The sequence below is a fragment of the Crotalus tigris genome, unplaced genomic scaffold, assembly GCF_016545835.1.
Source record: "Crotalus tigris isolate CLP2741 ecotype Arizona unplaced genomic scaffold, ASM1654583v1 scf7180000017546.9332058, whole genome shotgun sequence".
NCBI lineage: Eukaryota > Metazoa > Chordata > Lepidosauria > Squamata > Viperidae > Crotalus > Crotalus tigris.
Window position 1 is genome coordinate 1,214,446 of NW_024096465.1, and position 24,110 is coordinate 1,238,555.

The window sequence follows — 24,110 nt, forward strand, 5'->3', positions numbered from 1 at the left end:
GCTGTAGCCTGAAATTTCATCCTTGTAGGTTTAACCCACCGATTCTGGTCCTGCACTCTGGACCAATAGGAAATTAAGTCCACTCTCTTTTCTATGTATTATCCTTTCAGATGTAGGAAGATGGCTAGCATAAGTCTTACCAATTGTCTCTTCTTCAGGCTAAAAATATCCAGACCCTTTACTCATTCCTCCTAGGATTTGGTTACCAGGACCTTTACCATCTTGGTAATGCTCTTCTGAACTTACTCCAATTTGTTATTGTCCTTTTTGAACTGTAGTTCCCAGAACAGGACACAATATTCCAGACTGATTCCTCAAGGAGGACCTCATAAAAGACAGGCTACAAAAACAGAACAAGACAAGGAGCTGCTTTTACCGATTCTGACTGAAGTTCAAAACCTCCTTAAGCTCTAAAACTCCTGTTATTCAAAGCCCTCTTTGAAAAGTAGATCAAAATTGTCATCTATTTTTTTAAAGTAGACCACAATTCCTAAATATTCAGTGCGCAGTTTGCCTCCTGGTCATTTTTCTCCTGCTTTCTTTTTAAATTCTTTCACAATTGTGAGAAAAAAAATGTCTCCCTAATGTGACAGCACAATCCACACACAGGAGTAAAGTAGCAGCAGAATTCAACTGTCTGTAGATGAACCTAAAACACATCAAAGAATGTCATACATAGTCAATAGACCTAGAATTGCTAACTGTTGGAAGAAAGGGGAAAACATGGATCAGGGAGAGTGATATGGAATGGAGTTATAAAGAAGGGAATATTCTATTGCAAGACTAACCTACTCCTTACCTACATTAAATCCTTCATTCAGAAGTAGTGGAATCAATTATCGAGAAAACACAATGAGTTTCCACTAAATGAAATTAACAACCCCTTTGTGAATATCAATGAACATGAATTCTCATATCATTGTGAAGCAGTTTTTCATTTTCTATTCATTCCTGAGTTTCAAGCATATATGCCATGGAAGAGGTATAATATTTTTTAAAAAATAATTATGCTTTGTCAAATTTAGTTCCCCCCTTCATTTAATAAGCATAATGAAAGTTTAAAATAATATTAATACCAACTTTTCACAAAATCAACATATGCCTCAATAGCAAGAATTTTAACATGGCTTACTTAGAGTACTTATGCAATGAATTAAAAATTATTTGCATACTTAGAGAAATGTAGCTATAAGCTACTACTTAGAGAGTGGTACTCAGAAATGCTGATACAACTAGGGAAAGGGGTGTGACAGGGAAGGAAAGAAACCAAAAGAGCAGCACCTTCTGCTATTTTTAAATGAAGAAATAAACTTTAAAAAACCCATCCAAATAAATTCCTAAGGAACTTTTAAAGCACTCGGTGAATGAGAAAAATTAAACAAGAAAACAAATGAGCAAAAAGTTCTTTCATCTGGGGAAGAATCAATTGGAACCTAGAGCGTAAATTTCAGGGCAGTATTATTTTTCAACTAGCCATATGGTTGCTAAGAATCAACACTAACTAGATGGCATATAAACAGTTTATCAGTTATTTGCTAACTCCCTGTTTATTTCAGGCACAAAAACACAGGCCAAAAATTTCTCGGTGATACATTGCGCAAAGCAGTACAGATAGTCCTTGACTTATGATTATTTGTTTAATGACAGGTTAAAGATACAATGATCTCTTTAAAAAGTAACTTATAACATGTCTTCGAAGTTACCACTGTTGCATCTCAAACCTATTTGGGATTTGGGGGCTCAGCAAATGAAATCAATGATGCAAGCCAGATTCACTGAACAACTGTGTAATTTCATTATAAAAATGGACATAAAATAAGGTCCAGTAATGTCATGACTTACTTAATAACTGCATCACATAGCAGCTGAAAATTCCAGTCCAATTGTGGTCATAAGTCGAGAACTAACCGTAGCCATAAATTCCACATTGTTTTGTCCACCATAAACTCAGCAGATGCATGCCATTTCTGACTTCAATGTCATTCCTAAGGAAGGGAATTTTCTCTCTTGCCTTCCAACCCTCAATCAGAACAAATGTCGTTCGTGAAATTTCAGATTAAAATGTGCAAAGACATTCTCCCCAGTATTTAAAATGAAACTCGTGTTGTGACACAGCTGTCTTCAAAAGCCCTGTATCTGATTTTTTGTGACTTGTCACCTTCAAGGACATGTGCATATGATGGAGAGATGGAGTCTAGTAAATACATCCCTGGAAGAGGAAGGAAATTTTTTAGTTGGTGCTGGAATTTCTGTGGAGGAACCTCCAGATATATTACTATACCATGCTTAGAGCCAGGCAAATGGGTGCCCTGGCAATATCAGAGAAAATGCAGGAAAATGGCTATAGTGGTATGGTCATATACAATTAGCAGCACCCCACACTGTTGTCTATATAGCCTTCCATTTTAATATAAATGGCATGTGCCCACATGGAAGGCTGAAGCAAAGATGCAAAATATAATAAATATGGACATGAAAAAAGCTCAGTTAGATCTGGATAGTGTGCTTGATGGCACAAAATGTCACTTTTTGATCCAAAAAAGCAGACCTTGCACCTGCAAAAAAAGTGTGATGATGATGATGATGATGATGATGATGATGATGATGATGATGACGACGACAATGATTATATGACCATGTGTCATGGCCCTATTGAAGTCTGGTTCAGAGGATGAGGAGGAGTTACAACCAGGACCGTCCAACAGGGATGGCACATGTCCCTTGGCATGTTTGGAGAGACCATAGGCTGAGGACAATGCTGTCCCAGGCCCCTCAGGCATTGGGGGAAGTGGTTGACCAGACGGAGAGCTGCTTGCCTTCTTAGACACAGGGAAGGATCTCCTCTGATGAGGAACAGTTGCCTCCTCCACTCCACCCAAGGGCATAGAGACCATAGCATAGGCAAGCTCAGAGAAGGGCTGCAAAGCTGCTCGGCAGAAGGTTGCCCCGCCACTCTTCACAAGGAAGACCTGCAGTAGAGTGACTTAAGGTGAAGCCATAGGGAGTTAGTCTTTGCCAGGAACAATTGTTTGTTTTGGATTACACTCCCCCGGCTTTGACTCATGCCTTTTTGTCTTGCTTCAAGGACTGCTTGTTGCCTTTTGTTTTGAGGACTGCACTTTATCTTTCCCTTGTCTTGTGGACTGCTTTTGCCCTTTGCTTTGCTTTACCTTCAGAACTGCCTTTGCCTTGTACCTTGTTGTTGCTGTGAGGACTGCCATTTGTCTTATGCCTGGACTTTGCCTTGTGGACTTCCCTGGTAATATATGGGCTGTGGTGTGGGGGACTGAGGGTAGCTGCCTTCAGGGTAGCATGGAGTAGAGACTTACTGGTCATTTGCTGAAACATTTATTGAGAGCAATAAAGGACTCCCTAGAGGCCTGGCTTGCCTTGACCATGTGGGTGAAAACACTATGTTTAGGGCCAGGGATACTGTGCACATGTAGAAAGTCACAATAGCTAAGTCGGGGGATACTTCCTTCCTCAGTGAAGATAAACAAGTACTGCAGGTTTGTTCATCACTGCTGATTTCCTCCATATACTCAGATTTTGTAATACATGTCAGCATGACAGCCAGAACTCTTTTTAAAGCAAAAAAATGTATTTAAGAAGTCTCTGGTGGGAGAAGATTGACTAACAACACCCTATTTGAATGCAAGTACCTACATTTCTGCCAAATTGTCCATCAATCCAGTGAGATGGATCTTTGAGATTTGCTTCCTACAGCTGGGTTAAATAATAGTTTATTGCAAGACAGATTCCCTGGGCAGAATGGTCAATATCGCATTTGGATGAAACAAGTTATGCACAGGCTTTTCTAATATAAACAAGTGAAATACGAATGTAGAAAAAGCTACAGCTAACAAATAAGGCACATTTCAGCTACAATTTGCACACTTTGGCAGTTCTCCTTTTGAACGGGAACTTATTTCCATGTAAACATCTTTAGGACGAGACATACATTCAGATAAGTGCTAGAAGTAATATAATACTTGAACATAGAGAATACAATGACTACAAAGAATGAGGGATCACATGTAATTATCAAAGTGGGCACAGTCCAAAACCTTCTCCTTCCAGTCTTTGGAAGTTTAGACAGATTTTCAAGGAGATAAATGGAGCCTTCCAAAGATGCAAGGCAGCATTATAATCCTTTTTTTTAAAAAAAATTCTCCAAGAACTGGCTAGTGGAAGTTGTTCTTTTATAGTGTGGTGTTCAGCCTACAAAACAAATACTTGATATGGCCCTTAAGAGATCAAAAGTTTTCTATCTCTGAAATATAAAGTCATGGATATGCCTCCACTCACACATTTTACAGTTAGATTTGTTTACAGTTTTGTTTGTAGTTTTAGGTGTGCATCATGTATGTGTTTTACTTTGAGAGCGGACAACTAAATTTCATTTTTGATGTGTGCCATTGTGCCCACAGTATAAAAATGACAATAAAGGTTATCTTATCTTATCTTATCTTATATCTTATATTATCTTATATTATCTTATCTAGTCTGCTAATGTAGACAACTTAAAAATAAAAAGAAATTACTTTCAGAATACGACAAAAATTCTGGAGGGATAAAGTGGAGTACCCATCTCATTCTAAAGGAAGGAACTATTTTATTGAGAGAAAGAAAGAATTCAAGAACAGGTGTAATTTAAGTAAGAGGATTATATCTCTTATCCTATCACTTGTATATTTGCTGGTGTAGAAATGAATAAGATACTAACAATAGCAAAGTTAGTTCATACGAAACTATGGTATCTATCAGATAACCTGATCCCAAATCATTAGTGTCAGACCTTTAGAGCAGAGGTGGGGAACAATAGTCCTTTTGTGACTTGTGGACTTCAACTCCCAGAATTCCTGAGTCAGCATGGCCCTTTTATGACTTGTGGACTTTAACTCCCAGAATTCTGGGAGTTGAAGTCCACAAGTCATAAAAGGGCCATCATTCTCCACCCCTGCTTTAGAGATAGTGAACAGGATCTTTTGCTGAAATCAAAACTTTGCGAAAGAGCTTCCAATAATTACAATTAAGACTAATACAAAATGAACATTCAATATTTTAACCCATAAATGTAATGACCGGCATTTTCAGATATTCTTTAAGTTTAAATAGACAAAATAATCACAGCATTAGTTACTTGCTGAAGTTTCCAGTTTGCGTTTATGAGGTGGGTCTTCAATGATCCGGTTAATATCACCACGGTTCTTTAGATCCACTGGTTTTTCCCATACTGACAACTGCATTGTAGGGTTGAAGAAGAAGACTCGATCATCTCCAGTCCAGACTATACACCTATTTCAATTAATAAACTAGGCTTAGAGAGAATTTCAGAAACAGTTCAGGAAAAATAAAATAATTGCATTGACGATTCATTATTTACCAGTGGATGAACTATAATTTAATTCATTGGCCAAGATTCATACATTAATGCTAATATTATTCTTAGCTTTGTTTTATTGTACTACGTGAGTTCAGTTATTGCATCTTTAAATCTATAGATTATGTCCTGTGTTTTCTGTGATCCTAGGTTTACTGAATAAGCCACAGCTAAGCAAACTACTTTGTACACTGCTTGTCATACAAGCAATTGTTTGCTATCTCACATTATTGTTCAGAACAATGGCAAAGAGATGAACTGCTTATTTTCCACGCTCCTATTTCTTCAATCAGAATTGACTTCTATACGTTGTTATTTTCTTAAGCAATGAAAATTTGCACATTACTGAGCAAACAGCTTTATAAGTGGGCAAATTTAATCAGTGGAATAGAACAGCAACAAAAGTCTTAATCACTTTCCCTGCTTCTGGTAAGAAAAGATTCCTCATAGCAATATTTCAATTATTTTAATTGAAATATATATGTGTTAACATATATATATATATATATATATATATATATATATATATATATATACACACATATATATTTTCCCCCTCATAAATTGTTTCATTATCGCTACACATATGTTAAGAAAACAGTATTCACAATTAATGTTACTTTAATGGCAATAGTAATTCAAAAATAAATACTGAGAGCAGATGGAATGTGGAGACCGAAAAGTAACACATCAGAGACCAGAGATTCAGGATCCATGATATTAGCACAAATAGCTCTAATTAACACCAACACAATTAGATATTTCTCGTTACAGGCAATAATTAATTTCATTGAAATATATAACATACAATTATTTGAGAATTGCTGCACTCAGAACTGTCATCATCCTCATTGCTTAATTCATTTTTGATATGCTAATTCTTTATGTTTAAGACAACCAACTCTTATTTTGATAGTATAATTCAAATGTATACTTATTCTAACAAGACTATTTGATTCTGGTATATGGAAGACTGTCTTGTTTGCTGCTGTTGTTGTTGTTGTGAAAAAGGAAGATACATGAAAAATCTTAGACCTATAGTCTTGGAAAAAAGCAAGGATGTCTTAAATGTGGAATGATAATATAGTGATTTGTATAATACTTTCTTTCCATCATTCACTGAATTAACAAGGGAAATAGGATCCCACTAAAAATCCAATGTTTATACCAACTATTTGTTCACTAATATTGTATACGCAGGGTTCTTACAAGTTAGTTGGCCCCTCCATGACCATATGTGCTTGCATCTGGAGATATCGTTATACTCTCAACAAATGAATTAAATTATCTTAAAATGTGGAATCATATTCTTGATTTAAAGCTGTTAGACCGAAATTATGGTCATGCAAAACCCTTGCAATTTATGTTAATGTCTCTCTGTGGGTATGACTTTGAGAGTTGGATCATAAGAAAGGCTGAGTGCTGGAGAACTGATGCTTTTGAAATGTGGTGCTGGAGAAGACTCTTGAGAGTCCTTTGGACTGCAAGGAGATCAATTCAGTCAATCCTAAAGGAAATCAACCCTGACTGTTCTTTGAAAGAACAGATGACTGAAGCTGAAGCTTAAATACTTTGGCCATTGAATGAGAAGAGAGGACTTGTTGGAAAAGACTCTGATGTTGGGAAAGACTGAAGGCAAAAGGAGAAGGGGACAGCAGAGGATGAAATGGTTAGATAATGTCCTCAATGCAATGAACATGATTTTAGACAAACTCTGGGAGACAAAGAAGGACAGGTGAGCTTGGCATGCTATGATCCACAGGGGTTAGGAAGAGTCAGACACAACTTAGCAACTGAACAACAACATATAGTGCATAAAATAAAATGAGACAGAATTAGTGGAAAAGAAATGAATCTAAAAGCAAGTTACCAAGTTACACAAAAATATGAAAGTTTACTTTCAAATTTTAATTGTTGATTCACTACAACAGAATTTAAACATTGAACTCTGGAAAATAAAGATTTAAATATATTTTTGGAAAATGATATTACATAAAATTTGTACAAAACATGAAGCCCAAGAGGGTTTATGGAACAAATAAAACTTTATTTATTTATTAGTCATATTTCTACGCTGCCAACTCCCAGATGATTCTGGATGGCTCCACAGACTAAAAACACAGTAAAATGTGAAAAATAAAATAAAATATGAAAGAGCATAAATTTTAACTGCCATATGGAAGGAAGCCACCAACACACACACACATACACACCATACGTCCACAGCAGCCACCATTAAAAATAATCTGCCTGAATCACTAGACTGGATATACCGCAAGGAAGACAAGGTAGGGGCCATGTGGATTTCCAGTGCAACACTCTTCAAAAAACAAGTGCAGTGACAGAGATGGCCCACTCTGGGGTCCTAGAAGATGGCCCTATTTAATCAATAGACCCAGACCAGGATAATACTGAGAGAATGAATACAATGAATAGATACCATGGGAGAAAATCAGTCCTTCAAGTTATTAGCCCTACACTCTGGAGAGCTTTATTTATCATAACCATCATCTGGAAGCCAACTAAAAACCAGTGTAGCTCGGGTTGCTACATGGCTACAAGAATGCTTGCCCATCACTTCTTGTGCTACTGTATTCTGTACAAGCTGCATATTCTAGATATTCTTCAAGGGCATCTTCATGTAGAGCAGGTTGTAGTAATCCAACTGTAGGTAACTAAAGCATAAGCAACTGTGAGGGGTACCTTTCTTTTTTAAAAAACAAATTTTATTGGTTTTTTTAAGTTCTTAAAGCAACATATTCAGGACACACCGTGGTGTTGGGGTAATCAAACATCTTAAAACAAGACATATATACATAATATAATCAATACGTCAAATATTCCTTCTCTTTTTCCCTCAAATAACATAGTATATTTAGAATATCCAATTCTAGCTTAAATTTATTCAACCTGGACCTGTTTTTAAGCTTCATCAATTTCTATCATAATCAAATTAACTTTAAATAAAAGCATTTTCAATTCAAATATCCCTTCCACATATGTTCTACTTTCTTAATTTTACCAAAATCTTATTTGTTTCTTCTGCCATTAATCTCCCTTATTTAGAGTAAAATATTAATCTATCCTGTACCTAGCAAATCTATCAATTGATCTATCTCTTCAAGCTAAAAAAAATAATATCATACCTTAAATCATGTCATTCCATTAAACAAAATTCAAATCTCCAGTTAATTATCATGACTAATAACGTCCATATCATCAGAAAATCATATCATCTTATTAAATTTCAATTAACTATTAGTTCACTTCAAATCTGAAACATCTCTTCAATTTTTGTCATTCTATTACATCATAATTTTCATAGAAATAAACCTAACATTCTAAAAGGAACATTCATAGTATTCTAAATTGTCTTTAATCCCTTATACAGAAAGATATCTTGTTTTTAAACAAAAATATTAATCTATCCTAGACACATCTAAATGTATGTATTTATCAAACTATTCTATAGATATCTAATCCTTCACTTAATCAATTTCTTTGAGTTAACAAATTAATATCAAACCTTAAATCATTTCAATTCTTTAAATAAAGTTTAAATTTCACGTTATAGGACAAACAAGTCGTCTTATTTAATTAACATTCAATTAATTATTAATTCACTCCAACTCTAAGACATCTTTTTACTTCAATCTCAAAATCTCAGTCCTTACATCAGTCCATAGTTCTAGGTTGCCTTTAATCCAATTTAAGAAATTTTAAATTTAATTTTTCAATCTTATTCTAGCTTTCCTCTTTTGCCAGGTAGGTTTCCATAACAGGGCTTCCCTTCCAGATAATAGGTGTCTTTTTGTTGCTTGTAGTGTCACTTGATTCGATACTGACCATCTTGATCTCTGATTTAATCCTCTGTTTCTCTTGTCCATAAAGCCTCGTTGCTTCAGAAGTCCAAAGTTCGGTCTTTGTTTTTCCTGGTCTTGCTTGTAAGGCAAAATAAGATTCTCCTTATCCTCAGTTAAAACCTCTTCCTGTATAATCTCTTTTGTAGAGTAGTCAAGTGTAGTCTGGGAGTCAGTTTTAAGTTTTAAAGTAGAGATTCTGGCTCTTAGTTCTGTAGTAGCCTCTTTTATTGTAGTACATATTTCTTCTTTAGCCTCATAGATCTTTTCCAGTATAAGTTTATAGTTTAAATGTGATTGAGGCTTCTCCATTTTAGCATTAGTTGAAGAAGAATCCTTTTCCTTTTTAGTGAAGGTTACAGTTGAGCATTATCCACCCCCACAGATCACACAGCTAGCTCAAATTATCTTTTTTCTTGAAAAACAGTTTGAAGGCCAAAGCTCTCTCATCTTCAAATAAACAACAATCCAATATTAACTTTTGACCAGTAGGTGTCCTCAGTGAGCTACAAAAATTTCTTCAAACGCCATTTTTTTCTTTTTTCTATCTTTTAAAGGGAGAATAGAAAAAGAAATACTCTGCCGATATAATACTGCTCCAAAAAACACACAAAAAACAGTTTTTTCTACAGCACAATGTAGGTAGGAATAGAGTATAGTTTTAAATGAATATTTATTTATTTTTTATGTCCTTTTTGTAAAACACATTTGTACCCACGATTACTAAAGCCGCTTTCTCTAGATGGGGAAATAATAGCACAAACAGCTTCTACAGGCAAAAACAGCAGGGGTATGGAGAGGAACAAAAGGGGTCTCACTTGGATCATCTGCGGTGGGTCTTTAACACTTAGATGACGATGTGACTTTTGGCTGGTGCAGCAGGGTGATTGGCCATCTTACAGGCCGATCTTTGCTCCATCAGCCCTAAGGAGAAGCTGGAGATTCAGGGGAAGCTGCTGCCCTTCCCTATCTACCAGCCGGCCTTCTCCTTGGTGGTCGCCCCTCCAGGGTGACTTTTGACCCCCTAGGGGGTCTACTGGCAAAGGAAACTCCAGACGGCCTGGAGAGAAGTTTCCAGGTGTGACTGGCGTCGCCGCGTTCCAGAACCAGAAGTCGAGGGGCACCTTTCTAACCAGGAATGGACATAACTGGAATATAAACTGAACCTGTGCAAAATCCTTCTTAACCACAACTGACACCTGCTTCTCAACCAGGATCATGGAGTTTAGGAAGATCCCCCAAATTGTGCATAGGTTCTGAGCAGGCAGAACATCCCAACTCAGAATTAAAAGTGGGAAATCTCCAGAATCAGGAGGACAAAAAACTGAAAGTTACCTGGTCTTGTTAGGCTGACCTTGAGATTTTTCTTCCCCATTCAGGCCCCCATCTGCTTCCTCCCAAAAGCCTACAGACTCTATGGCAAAATTTTGACAGGATTGTTTGATTGATAATGGGTTAAAATGTTCATCTGATTATCCTCAGCATACTGACTTGATGTATGATCTTCCAAATGGATGGATGACCTTCCCCAATGACCTCATGTAGATGTTAAACAGGAGGGGTGAAAGTGTCAAGCTTTGACACACCCCAGAAACAGGTTTGATCTTTCCCGTTCTAATCGATACTAACTGGGACTGGCTTTACAGAAAGAAAGAAAACTCTCATAACATTATGTTCAAGTAAATCCCTGTCCATCCGTCCATCCGTCCGTCCATCCGTCCGTCTATCTATCCATCCATCCATCCATCCATCCATCCATCCATCCATCTATCTATCTTCTATCTATCTATCTATCTATCTATCTATCTATCTATCTATCTATCTATCTATCTATCTTCAACAAGGTAAAAGGAGATTAAGCAATGGGAAGATGATTTAATTATCACACAATACTTACTTAATGACTTAATTCCGTATTGATGGAAATACCTAGAAAGAATTATTCGAAGCAATTTTCAAATACCTACGTGTAATATGTAACTTTCTATTTTTGAACAAAAAGTACAGAGGGGAAAATATCTTATTACAAATATGAATAATTTTAGTGTATGCTTTTTCCCTAACTGTTGTAATAACATTTAGGAAAAAAAGCCACTTCTTATTCTTTGTGTTTTAGAGATATGACTCATAGTATATTACCAGTATATCACCTTTTAATCATCTTCAAAAATGAACATGCACTACTGATCCAGCTTTTGGCTCACAGTAGATCACAGTCAAGTTGTAGAAAGCTTAAAGAGCAAAAAGCCAAAAAAAAAAAAAAAACCTATGAATGGAAGCAGGCCCACCAACAAGCTAGCATTTGAGAAGCATTGGGAGCAGAGAATACATTAATTTAAGTGTTTATTATTTAATTCATTTAACAAAATATTAAATTATTGTCTTGGCTACAATAAATATCAAATGATACACAGCAAAGAGGATGAAACCTAGACTGTATGTTGAATGCCACTAATGAATAATAAACACGTTATTACCATCACTTACAATCAAGAGTACAGATTTTCCCTTACATCAAGTAAGATTTTTTTTTCTTATATCTTTACTCTCTAAGCATATCAAGTCCACTTGTCCAATAAAATTAGTTTTGTGCAGAAGGCAAGTGTAGGGAATCAGTGGGTACTAATGTTAATTCTACTGATTTAATGAAAGCCTCTGTGAATAACATGATTCTATATCGAGTTATCTATACTCCCAGAATCCAAATCAGCAGTCCTACAAGTTAACAATAACAATAGAGATTGTAAAAGGTATTTCTGGAGAAAGAAATGGCAGAATGAAGATGACCTTAGCAAAGAATGAAGAGCTTTGTCCACAACTGTTCCACACAATTGTTTCTTATGAGCAGACCACAAGATAGAAATCTTGGTTGAGCTAAGAGCTCATGGAGAAGAAGGAATAGTCATCTTCCTCAAACTTAGGTCGATTTCTTTGAAAAGACCTTACATTTGCATGCTTCCTTCTCTAATTATTGTTGGAATTTAGTTGTTAACTTCTTTTCAGCTATTAGAAATCTTGGATTGGCATATTTGATTGTACTGGATGAGTTTTCCTTCAATAGTCTGCAAAAGAAGTTTTAACTACAAGTTTAAGAACTTTAAAATCTTTTGAAATAAATAGCAAAAGGGTGATTAAAACTTTGATATTAGAAAGTTACAAATGAACTAAGAATTAAAATAAATTTGAAATAAGATTTTGGAATTAACTATAAATAATTCTTCCCATGGGAAAATGCTTTTCTTTTATTTTTTTTTAAAACATAAGGTAAGATTTTTTTTTTAAATAAATAGATCCTAGAAGGATTTACAATTTCAATTAAAGGAGAAGAACATATAAACTGAACTTACAATTACAGAATGAAGCATTTTTTTTTTAAAATGGACTCAGAATAATGTCGACAAAGATATCTGCCTTTGAAGAGGGAGTGTCTAAACAGGCATGACAAACTCATGACATCACGTGATATATCAGGACTTTTCCCCCATTGTTGGCAATGGGTGGGCACGGTTTCGGCATGACGCATCAAGCCCGTGGGCCAGCAGTTTGACATGCCTGGTCTAAAAGGTATTATGGAAAAGGAACAAGTTTTACTTGACAAGTTTAAGACTGAACTGAAAGCGGGTTTATAAGTATACCATGGAAAAAGATGCTACATTAGACATAGAAAGCATGTAATGTAATAATTAAAAGGGATATAAAAAGTAAATCAAGAGAGTGATATGGATAATTTTGCTATATTGGATTTACAAAAGAGGCTTTTATATTGAAAAATCTTATGACAAAGGAAAAATGAAATGAAATTTAATTCTAGGGCACTATTTGAATGGAATAAATATTAAAATCGTTAGAAGTAAAAGGAAGGAATATAAAGTTGGTTTATTTGATTAAGGTTAAAATAGATTTGGTGTTATTTCTCATAGCCCTTAATGGAGTTTTGCTGACATCAGTTTTGCTGAATTTTTGCTGGATTTGTTTATAAATTATATATAATATAATTTGTTTATAAATTATATATAAATTATTGAGCTATTGGAAGAAGATATCATCTGTTATATTTAAAGAGGAGATGCTAAGTTACTAAAATTGTTTATTTTTGTGTTAAAAGTTGAAAATCACTTTTCTCTTTTTTTCTATTTTCATTTTTTTCATTTTTGCATCTTTTTATTCTTCTATCTTTCTTTAATTTGCATTAGGTTTTACTAGTATAACTATAAACTTTAATAATATTATTATATAAACATAGAGATTGTGTTAACAAATGACCACATTCTTTCTAGCTAAGTTTTTCTTTTAGATGGAGTATAAAACCCAGGAGGAATGCAGGGATGCTTAAGGAATGCAGACTTGGCATATTTTGATAATATTTTATCTGTACCTGCCAGATGGGCAACTATGATATCAGTCATCCCCCAGCATTTGGGTGAATAGAGAGAGGCAAATATGTCATACATGCTCACTCATCCTTGAAAGAAATATTTAAGCTATTAAGACTTTGGTTGCAAAAAAAATTCCACCCTTTCTATTTTGAAGAATAACTATTGTAATTTTGTTTATTGCACTCATTTGATTGCCAGTATTTAATTACTAAAAATATTCTACTCTGAGCCTTAGCCACCCAGGTACCATTTGATTGTAAGAAGCTGCCAAAAAAATACATACATTCTTCATAATTACAGATGTGTATCCAAAACAGGACAACAGGATTCAGAACACTTAGGGATAATGATATGTATAGATAGCATTGGGTTGACTTAGAAATAAGTAAAGCCATTTCCCAAATAATCCAGTAAATGGTTTGGTTCATTGCCAAGCTAAGCCAAGCCAAATTTGATTCTGTCTCTCTCAACATGTTTGACAGTCATAAATTGTTATGTCTCCCAGATGCCTGGTTGTTAAGTGTCAGCTTCATTCATTCATTCATTTGCGTGTGGTTAGAAAATCTCTCTCCTGTGAAGCTCACAGTGAGTTAAATAAGCAGGATGTACTTGTTAAAATGGAGAGGGAGGAACCCAGGCCTCAGGTTGTATTACTGAGACCATATTCTGCATATAGGTTTTGCTACAGGACCAGCTGCTATGGGGGATTAAATAATTTAATTCTCACTTTTTAATTAATTGAGCTAGGGTAGACTAGCAAAATGAATAAGGAGATTTAAAGAAGCAGAACCAATCTAGAACTAATTCTTCCCTCCATATTTGACAATAATTGAAAGGGATCTTAAAAGGAATTTCCTTTCCATGATGTGTGGATAAGCAAAGATGGACAAATGCTCAGCGTTTGTAGATGGTCCCACAATTCCCGTGTGCCTGGCAACTCCAGGCTGAAAATGTCAAGGATAAATTGAATTTTGCAGATAAGAATTGGAGAAATTTCATGCTTTTTATATCGTTGCTTGCACATTGTTCCTGAATCCAGAGAATACTAAATAGAGCCTTCCTGGTTTGTGGAAACTGCCATTTTGGATCCAGGGAGCCTATGAGTTGGGAAGAGTTAAGAATGAAATTCTGTTCCATCTTGGATTTTATTTTGAACCAGAAAGAAATCTGAAGATCTGCAGTTCTTGCCTCTTCCAGCTTTAAGTAATAGTTCTTTTGAATCAAATGCTTAAAAAGAATGAACATCAGCCTTTGACCATAACTTAAATAAACAATCAAATGAGACGCTGTGGCAAGTGCTAATCTCACTGTATATGAAACAAGCTGAAACAATGGAGAATGTAGATGAGTAGTAATTTTTCCCTAGCACAATAACCGACTGTTTTGCTGGAATTTGACTTAAAATAAATGTTAGTGTCACTAAAAAATGTTTGCTTGTACAGATAAGTGTCCTGAAGAAGCACTTCAGCTGAGCCTCAGAATTCTGAGAATTGCAGAAACAATTGGAAAGATCTTTGCATTCCTGAAAACATTAAAGCTGAATGCAGGAGCTCACTAAATAGCAAACAGAAAAGCATCTACTTGCCTGTCAAGGGCCTTGTAGTGCATTTTCATATGTATTTTGTTATATTGCAAAACATTTGCTTATAATTACTGCTTGGGGCTCAGAGTAAGACAGAAATGTGCAAACTTGTAAAATTGTGGGGCTGTTAGAGACCTATTCAAAATAAACTTGAAATTGCATACATTTTAAATAAAACTCCTGAACACCTGCTTTTCAGAATCTTCCCCCTATTCATTTTTTTTTCTCTCATTCCTGAAATCCCAAAGTCTGGCCTATATCACAGACAGTTTCCATCTCCCCAGATGATGGTAGAACTCATTTCCAGCTACAAATACATTCATTGTGTGAACTGTTACCACTGGGCCAGTTGAAGCTTAGGCATTTATCTAATAAAAGCAAGGTAATAGCTGAAATGGAAATGGCCCATTTTCACATCGGACTGAAAGACCTAGTGAATATCCCTGGAGAGGTGCTTAAAATGGATCCAAATGGCAGCTCCCTTTAGAAATCTCTTCACTTTCCCATTACTAACCCAATTTGACATTTAATTTAAAAATTATCAGACTCATCTCCCAGCTCGTCCATATTTGGCATAATAAAGTTTTCAATTATCCAAATGCAAAAAATATAGTGATTTGTTCAAAGACAGAACACTAATTAAAAATGGAGGTAATGGCCAAGATTTGTATATAAAATACTTCTAAAGCTAACATAATACTGACCCTATTCAATTGGATATAAGCAGCAATTCAGAGTTTGCATTTCAAAATAAATATACTAAGATCATATTATAAAGCACCAATCTAAACTAACAAGTTATCTTTTAAGCACAAATCTTTTGATATCATAATATGTAATTTGTTTTCAAGGCCCCACATAATATTTAATCTTTAGCCTATCAATCCTGCCCAAAGACTATAACCATTTCTGTATTGGGTGAATATAGAGTAATTTTATCCAGTACAGTCTTGCAAAGTTTTGCACATCCTGGGAATTATTTTTTTAAAGTAAAAACAAACAAACCAAATAGCCAGGATCTCAAGAGCTTTCATATGCAATACTAAAGTTCATGTTTTGACAAATTCAGGTAAATCCACATGAAATTTCAACATTCTCAAATGAAATGTAATGAGATCCAGGCTTGTAAGAATTGGCAATCTCATAAATTGTGAGAGGGATGAAGACCCAACTGTTCAAGTTTATTTCCACGGTTCCAGGCACCAGACAGAGTCGCTAACTCCTGGCTTTGAACTAGTTTTATTCAGCCAATACAGATGCTCAGATCTGTACTGCAGCAAGTAAAAAAGAATTGCAGAATAAAAACATGAACTTCACAAGGCATATCCTTATGGCTGCTAAATGATTTAGGGTTCCTGCTCTTGAAGTAGTTGATTTGCCAGCAATGTCAGTGAGCTTACCAGAGCTTTGCTTATGAACTTCAGATAAAGTTCAAAGTAGTGATAATTCAAAGAATAGTAGTATCTATACTCCAATATTTCAGACAGGAAAATAGGGACATGTTTAGAAAGCCCTTAAGCCACTGCAAATGTCAGCTCCTAACCAATTTTGGCTTTTCTTGAAAAAGATAAGCAGGGTCTAACCTAATTACTACTTAGAAGAGAGGCCAGTAAACTTTCCAGATTATAAACTAGTCTGGAAAGGTGGGAGGGCAGGGGAAGAATTTATATTTTGGCCAAGAAAACAATATGGCTATACATTATAGTCATGAGGAATTGGAGCATATTAACAATGGAACGTTTCATAAATTCTTCTCAAATATTTTTTTAAATCCAGGTATAAACCAAATTTACAGTATTCCAGCTGAGCTATTCAAAATCTTAAAAGACGATGCAGTAAAAGTACTACATTCAATTTGCCAGCAAATTTGGAAAACTCAACAGTGGCCACAGGATTGGAAAAGGTCAGTTTACATTCCAATTCCAAAGAAAGGCAATGCCAAAGAATGTTCAAACTATCGCACCATTGCACTCTTTTCACATGCTAGTAAAGTTATGCTTAAAATCCTACAAGCTAGACTCCAGCAGTATGTGGATCGAGAACTACCAGAAGTACAGGCATGATTTCGAAGAGGCAGAGGAACTAGAGATCAAATTGCCAACATACGCTGGATCATGGAGAAAGCTAGGGAGTTCCAGAAAAACATCTACTTCTGCTTCATTGACTATGCAAAAGCCTTTGATTGTGTGGATCCCAACAAATTGTGGCAAGTTCTTAAAGAGATGGGAGTACCAGACCATCTCATTTGTCTCCTGAGAAACCTATATGCGGGTCAAGAAGCAACAGTGAGAACCGAACACGGAACCACTGATTGGTTCAAAATTGGAAAAGGAGTCCGGCAAGGCTGTATACTGTCCCCCTGCCTATTTAACTTATATGCAGAGCACATCATGAGAAAGGCAGGGCTAGATGAATCAAAAGTTGGAATTAAGATTGCCGGGAGAAATATCAACAACCTAAGATATGCAGATGATACCACTCTAATGGCCGAAAGTGAAGAGGAACTAAAGAGCCTCTTGATGCGGGTGAAGAAGGAGAGTGCAAAAGTTGGCTTGAAACTCACCATTAAGAAAACCAAAATCAGGGCATCCGGCCCTCTCAATTCCTGGCAAATAGATGGGGAAGAAATGGAGGTAGTGACAGATTTTATTTTTCTGGGCTTCAAGATCACCTCAGATGGGGACTGCAGCCAAGAAATTAAAAAACGCTTGCTCCTGGGGAAGAAAGCTATGGCAAATCTAAACAGCATACTAAAAAGCAGAGACATCTCTCTGCCAACAAAAGTGCTTATAGTCCAGGCCATGGTTTTCCCAGTTGCAATGTATGGCTGTGAAAGTTGGACCATAAGACAGGCTGAGCGCCAAAGAATTGAGGCCTTTGAACTATGCTGCTGGAGAAGACTCCTGCGAGTGCCTTGGACTGCAAGGCATTCAAACCGGTCAGTCCTAGAAGAGATCAACCCCGACTGCTCTTTAGAAGGCCAGATCCTGAAGTTGAAACTCAAGTACTTTGGCCACCTAATGAGAAGGAAGGATTCACTGGAGAAGAGCCTAATGTTGGGAAAGATTGAGGCAATAGAAGAAGGGAACGACAGAGAATGAGATGGCTGGATGGAGTCACTGAAGCAGTAGGTGTGAATTTAAATGGACTCCAGAAGATGGTAGAGGACAGGAAGACCTGGAGGAACATTGTCCATGGGGTCGCGACGGGTCGGACACGACTTCGCAATTAACAACAACAAATAAACCAAATAGAAGCAGATTACCAGAATGCTGTATTGCTGCTGCCTTCTGTGTAGTGAACATATGTATTTTTATAGTCTCAGTCTAGTAAACAAATTAAAAATGTATTAAAAAAATACTAAAAAGCATCAAAATAGCCATCCACTATTTTTCCTAGTTGGGGGAGGGAAAGGATAAAGGGAAAAATAAAAGCCCCACAAAAATTGCTGCTTAATCAACACACATGTGCAAAAAAAGTTCAATGACACATTTAGGATTAAAGTTGCAATCTTTTAAACATTTGTATGGAGTTAAATTCCATTAAACCTTGGGACTGTCATTAAACAACATTAGGATCAGGCTATCAACCAATCTAGTGTGATATCAGTATTGTTGGATTGGGTTCTATTATATCAGCCCATGTTCAGTGGGCAAATACTTATAAAAGTCTACAGAGTCAAAATGTAAACAGTATAATATCCATAAAATACAAAATTGAAAAAGCTGTATAGTATAGTTTTAACCTTTTAGCTATTTTCTTCCTATCATATCTAGATATATTAGTACATGTGTGCCCATTTGTAGATACAGAGCAAACTAAGAGATTATAACTTGGATTGTTTGACTCCAAAACAAGGATTTCAAAGGCTATGGTGGTGCAGTGGTTAGAATGCAGTATTGCCGACTAACTCTGCCCATTGCCAGAAATTCGATCCTGACTGGCTCAAGGTTGACTCAGCCTTCCATTCCTTCCGAGGTCTATAAAATGAGGATCCAGATTGTAGGGACCAATATGCTGGCTGTATAAACTTAGAGAGTGCTGTAAAGCACTATGAAGCAGTATATAAGTCTATGTGCTATTGCTAGAGCTATTGCTATTTTAACATACCGTATATTCCAGCATATAAGACGACTTTTGAGAGCGTTGAAACAGGCGCCGAACTCGGGGGTCATCTTATACGCCGAGTCATCTTATACGCCAGAAATAAGGTAGTTTCTGGCGTATAAGACAACTTTCTAGGCATGCGACTCGGCGTCGATTGTCTTATACACCGGAAATACCAGTAGTTTCCAGCGTATAAGATGCCTTTCTAGGCATGCAACTCGGCGTCGATCGTCTTGCGACTCGGCATCAAACTCGGGGGTCGTCTTATACGCCGAGTCGCCCTATACGCCGGAATATATGGTACTGTAAAGAATTGACTGTTTCAATCTAAACTATGATAGGGTTCAAAACTAGTCTGGAAAACAGTGATCAAGAGTATGAGAAAAAGCGAACAAAGAAAAATGTTAGTGAACAGTAAATATGTATAGCATGTAATTATCTCATAGACTTCATAGTACATTAGAGCTAATGTGATAGGAGTAGCTGCCAAAGAATAATCAAAACTCATCTTTTATTTTAAGCTGCATAACCTGGAAACTCTCTCAAGACTTCCTGATCTTGTTTCTGAATGACATCCCAGTGTTTGCTTGGTAATGTCACATGAACCACAGAATCCTTTAGAAGCATGGAGCCAGCCTATGAGTGGAATGGGTTTGGTATCAATTCCACACTTTTATCAGATGTGGTGATTCTTTGTAGATTTTGACACGCTGATCTTTTGATTTCTTATCTAAAGAAGCTTGAATTAATAATATATTCTCTAAAGGTTTGCTCCATGTTGCAGTGTGATTCTTTCATAGATCACTTGATCAACCAGCATGATGAGGCAATGTAGGTGAAGTGAATGAGGTCTTTTGCATTAAAGCACGTTAATATAATTAGTGAAAAATTATTTCCCTAAAAAGGAAACAAATACCAGGCTACTTATAGAGGTATCCTACTGTATGCATTTATTACTGGACAATACAGTTCTATGCAAACCTACTTGGAAATTAATCACATTGAGTTAAATGGCATTCATTTCCAAGTACCTTACTTCTATTTAAGCATATCAGGAATACTTCCTAAATTTCAGTTTATATTTTCTTTAATGTCCTTTTTACATCACTGATATTGCACCTCAGATTTGCAACAGTGTCATGTTAAGGGATGGAGCAGAATTTCATTGATTTGTGCAGTTGTGAGGGCACTGAGATATATTCAGGGTGTCAGTTTCTGAAGAAAAATGTTAAACATTGGATAATAGCCAATAAGCATTACATTTCTCCTTTTCTTTAGCTAACAATAATATAGTAGATCTTTAATTTATACTTGGCAATAGCCCAAATAATGGAAAACTATCATTCCTAGAGGGTACTTACCAGGGAGATCCTGGAACAGGAGTAGAAGCCACAGGCTTGTTGCCATTTGAACTGTTTTCATCATCTGGGAGTAGTTTTAAAGTATGAGTCTTCAGGAAAAAAAAACAGATTAATCAGCCAAGGACATTATTATGCTACACATTTTATTTATGTTCTAACAAGCATTTTATTTGTTATATTACACTTTTCCTTAAAGAGGTAAAGGTATTACACATAATGTTATTTCATAGAACTGGTTCACGGTTAATTGTATATCTAATCACAAGATTGTGGGAATTGGGTTTCATCAACACATGGATGAGTTTTGCATTGGCCATTCCTGAATAATAAGACAGAGCAGTCTGAATGAATACAAAGATAACTGCTTGGAACATACCCTCCTCCTCCTATTTCCCCCACAGCAACAACAACAACCCTGTGAAGTGGATTGGGCTTGAGAAACAGTGAATGGTCCAAAATTGCCCAGCTGGGTTTCATGGCTAAAGTGGGACTAGAACTCACAGCCTCCTGCTTTCTAGTCTGACACCCTAATCAGTAGACCAAACTGGCTCAGTTCTGCAGAGCTTATCGATCAGTGCAGTTTTCATAATTTACAGTTTGCCTATCATCTCAATAATGACAGTTACAGATTCTAGGGATTTTAGAAGGTGAAGCAAAGCAGGAAGATAAACAAACTCTTGAATATGCAGATTTGGGGATATACTTTGCAGGAGAAATTTATGGACAAAATCAATGTCTTTCTCAACTCAGAATTAAACAATAGGAAACTAACCTTCTCATTTTCATTTTCTGCTGGCTTATTCTTCATTTCAGTATGTAAAATTAGGGTTGGCGGGCAGGATGTCCTGTCTGGTTCTTTCCCTTTATCTGCAATTACAAAACAAATCAATAACCTATCTTCTATTTCTCATTTGGAGGATCTTTAAATCTGAGCTAAAAAAAAAAAGAAAAGCAGAAACCTTCATTTAGAAAGATATGTTCTTTTTCCAAAATCAGTACATGTACTATAATTCAAAATTAGATTTTCAGTAACCTCAAAGTTTATTATTAAATGATTTGTTAATCATCACTGACAATAATGAATTGTGCCACATGTATTGATAAAAGGAGAATTGAAAGCTTCAATCTAAACCAGTGTTTCTCAAACTAGGTGACTTTAAGGCGTGTGGGCTTAAACTTGTTAAAATCAAATATTGTTTTTGAAGTCGCTATGTTGACTTTTACTGAATGAAAACAACCAATTTTTCTGAAAGAATCTACAAAATCATTTGAGTATTTATTTTTCTGTTCCCCTTCTCCCCACTACACACACACACACACACACACACACACACACACGGACACAGAGTGCATTAAACTCTGTTCTCTTTTCTTTGCCAATGGTTTTCTGGACAGATCTCTGATTTCATAGAAAGAATGGCTGAGGGCTCTGTTTCCTGACTGATATATCAGCTGTGCACACAGCAACAAAATCCCATTCATAATTTTGAAAATTCAAGTGCAAATAAAAAGATACAAGTAACATAGCCTTAGGCTAGTTAATTTCATTTTAACTCCACAAACAGATCCATTCTGGGACGAGATAATTGTCAGAAAGTTGGCAGGCAGACACTTTTGCAAGACGGAGGGCATTGCCCCAATGATCAGAAAATAAACTTGAATTTCTTCCTAATTTTTCTAAAAATAAATAAGCCTCAGAAAACCAAAGAACACATCCATGTCAAGAGCTTTAATCAGACTGATTTTAAAACCACCCCTTTTACATAACCCTTGTAGCTAATGTGTCATTAATCCACCAGGAAGAGATAGCATGTGAATTTTAAAAAGCTTATTTTTTTTAACTTTTTGTATCCAGTTTTAAAACTTATCTAAAGTATTTATTGCATAGCAAATAGCTAAATAATGGGAAGGCAATGTTTCACAAAATGCAGGTCTCCATAATTTGTATTGCTGATTTCATCTAACCAGGGTTAGCCTAAAAAGTTCTCCAAAATGACTTTACTCCAAGAAAACTGAAGGGCAGTTCCACAGTCATCAATGAAAGGCTGTGTATGATTACCTGGATGCTTCCCCAGACACCTCTCCAGATGGCAGTTCAGAGGAGGATGACCCAGTCATGGGCAGATTAGGAAGGGAGGCAGCTGAGAGTTATGAGCCAGGAGTGGAAGGGACGAGCACAGGGGAGCAATCAGATCAGCAGCTGGCTAAGTTAAAGACAGGAGAAGTGCAGCTGCAGCTGGTCAGTGGAGTGCCTCTTTCCTGCCCAACTTGAGGGCATGTAGACAGTGGTGGGATTGAAATATCTGAACAACTAGTTCTCTGTGTGGATGGAGGCCTAGGTGTCCGAGGCCTAGAATGGACTTCGAATGGTGGCATCCACGCACTTCCAGTGGGCTGTTCTAGGCCTGGGGTCTCCAGGGTCTCAGGCCTAAAATGGACTTCCAGAAGCAGTGTGCATTCAGCCAGTTCTCCAAACTCAACAAAATTTAGCTATCAGTTCTACCGAACCAGTGCGAACCGGCTGAATCCCACTACTGCATGTAGGGCTGAGAGGAGGCAGGCATAACAAATATCAGCCAGGCTACTTGCGAGGAGGCAGCCTTGTCCATCTTGATGGGCTGCATTAGGAAGCAGTTATTTAGCTCAGCAAGAAAAGTGAAACAATGCCGGGAATGTGTTTGTTTCCTTTCTGTGTATTCTTCAGCTGTCATGATTCTTGCCTTCAACTTTGGATCATGCCTTTTGAATTCTGGACTTGCCTTGTGGACTTGCCTTTGCCTTGTAGACACGCCTTTTCCATGAGACTTGCCTTTGCCTCAGGTACTTGTCTTGTCTTTGCACTGTGGACTAGTGCTGGCTTCTTTTGTGTAGCCTGTTGAACTCATTGGGGGTGGGCTGATGCTGGCAAAGGGAATTGCTGGGCAATATTAATTCAGGCTTGGAAGCCTTAATAAAGACTCTTAACACCTGTTGTATGTGGTGTGTGTGTGTGTGTGTGTGTGTGTGTGTGTGTGTGTGTGTGTGTGATGCATAGGAGGGGGAGGGGTGAGAGATATTTCATTTGTTTTCTCTATTTCCTCTCTTCACACAGTTTCACAATGTTCAAATAGTATTTAGAATAATGGGTTCCTTCAATGCAAGTATTAGCAAATATACTGCATGTCATGCTGCATGTAGTCTTTATGACTCCTAAGCATGAAGACACAAAAAATAAAGCTATGTGCATGAGGATGCCATGATGCAAGATTCACTCACTTGCACCTGTGTTGCAATCTAGAACATAAATACATAAGAGGAAGTGTTGATCAGGAATCTGATGAATTTGATGGTTGCCCATATGGCAAGGTCTTTGAGGTTATGGAAAGTCCATCAGGAAACCACTAGTCTGCAGTTTTGGCATGAATCAAAACCACAGAAGGCATGACTTTTCTTATAATTTCT

The 24,110-nt window shown here is 36.5% G+C and overlaps 1 protein-coding gene across 1 annotated transcript in view; it reads right to left on the reverse strand.

Annotated features, from left to right (window-relative positions):
- TCERG1L (transcription elongation regulator 1 like) overlaps nt 1-24,110 on the reverse strand; it is a 186,786-nt gene that overhangs the window by 37,320 nt on the left and 125,356 nt on the right. Inside the window, exons 6-8 of the mRNA XM_039334794.1 lie at nt 21,442-21,536; nt 20,670-20,758; nt 5,144-5,298 (exon numbers count right to left, since the gene is read on the reverse strand). Coding sequence (XP_039190728.1) covers nt 5,144-5,298; nt 20,670-20,758; nt 21,442-21,536 — 339 coding nt within the window. The remainder of the gene's footprint in view (nt 1-5,143; nt 5,299-20,669; nt 20,759-21,441; nt 21,537-24,110) is intronic.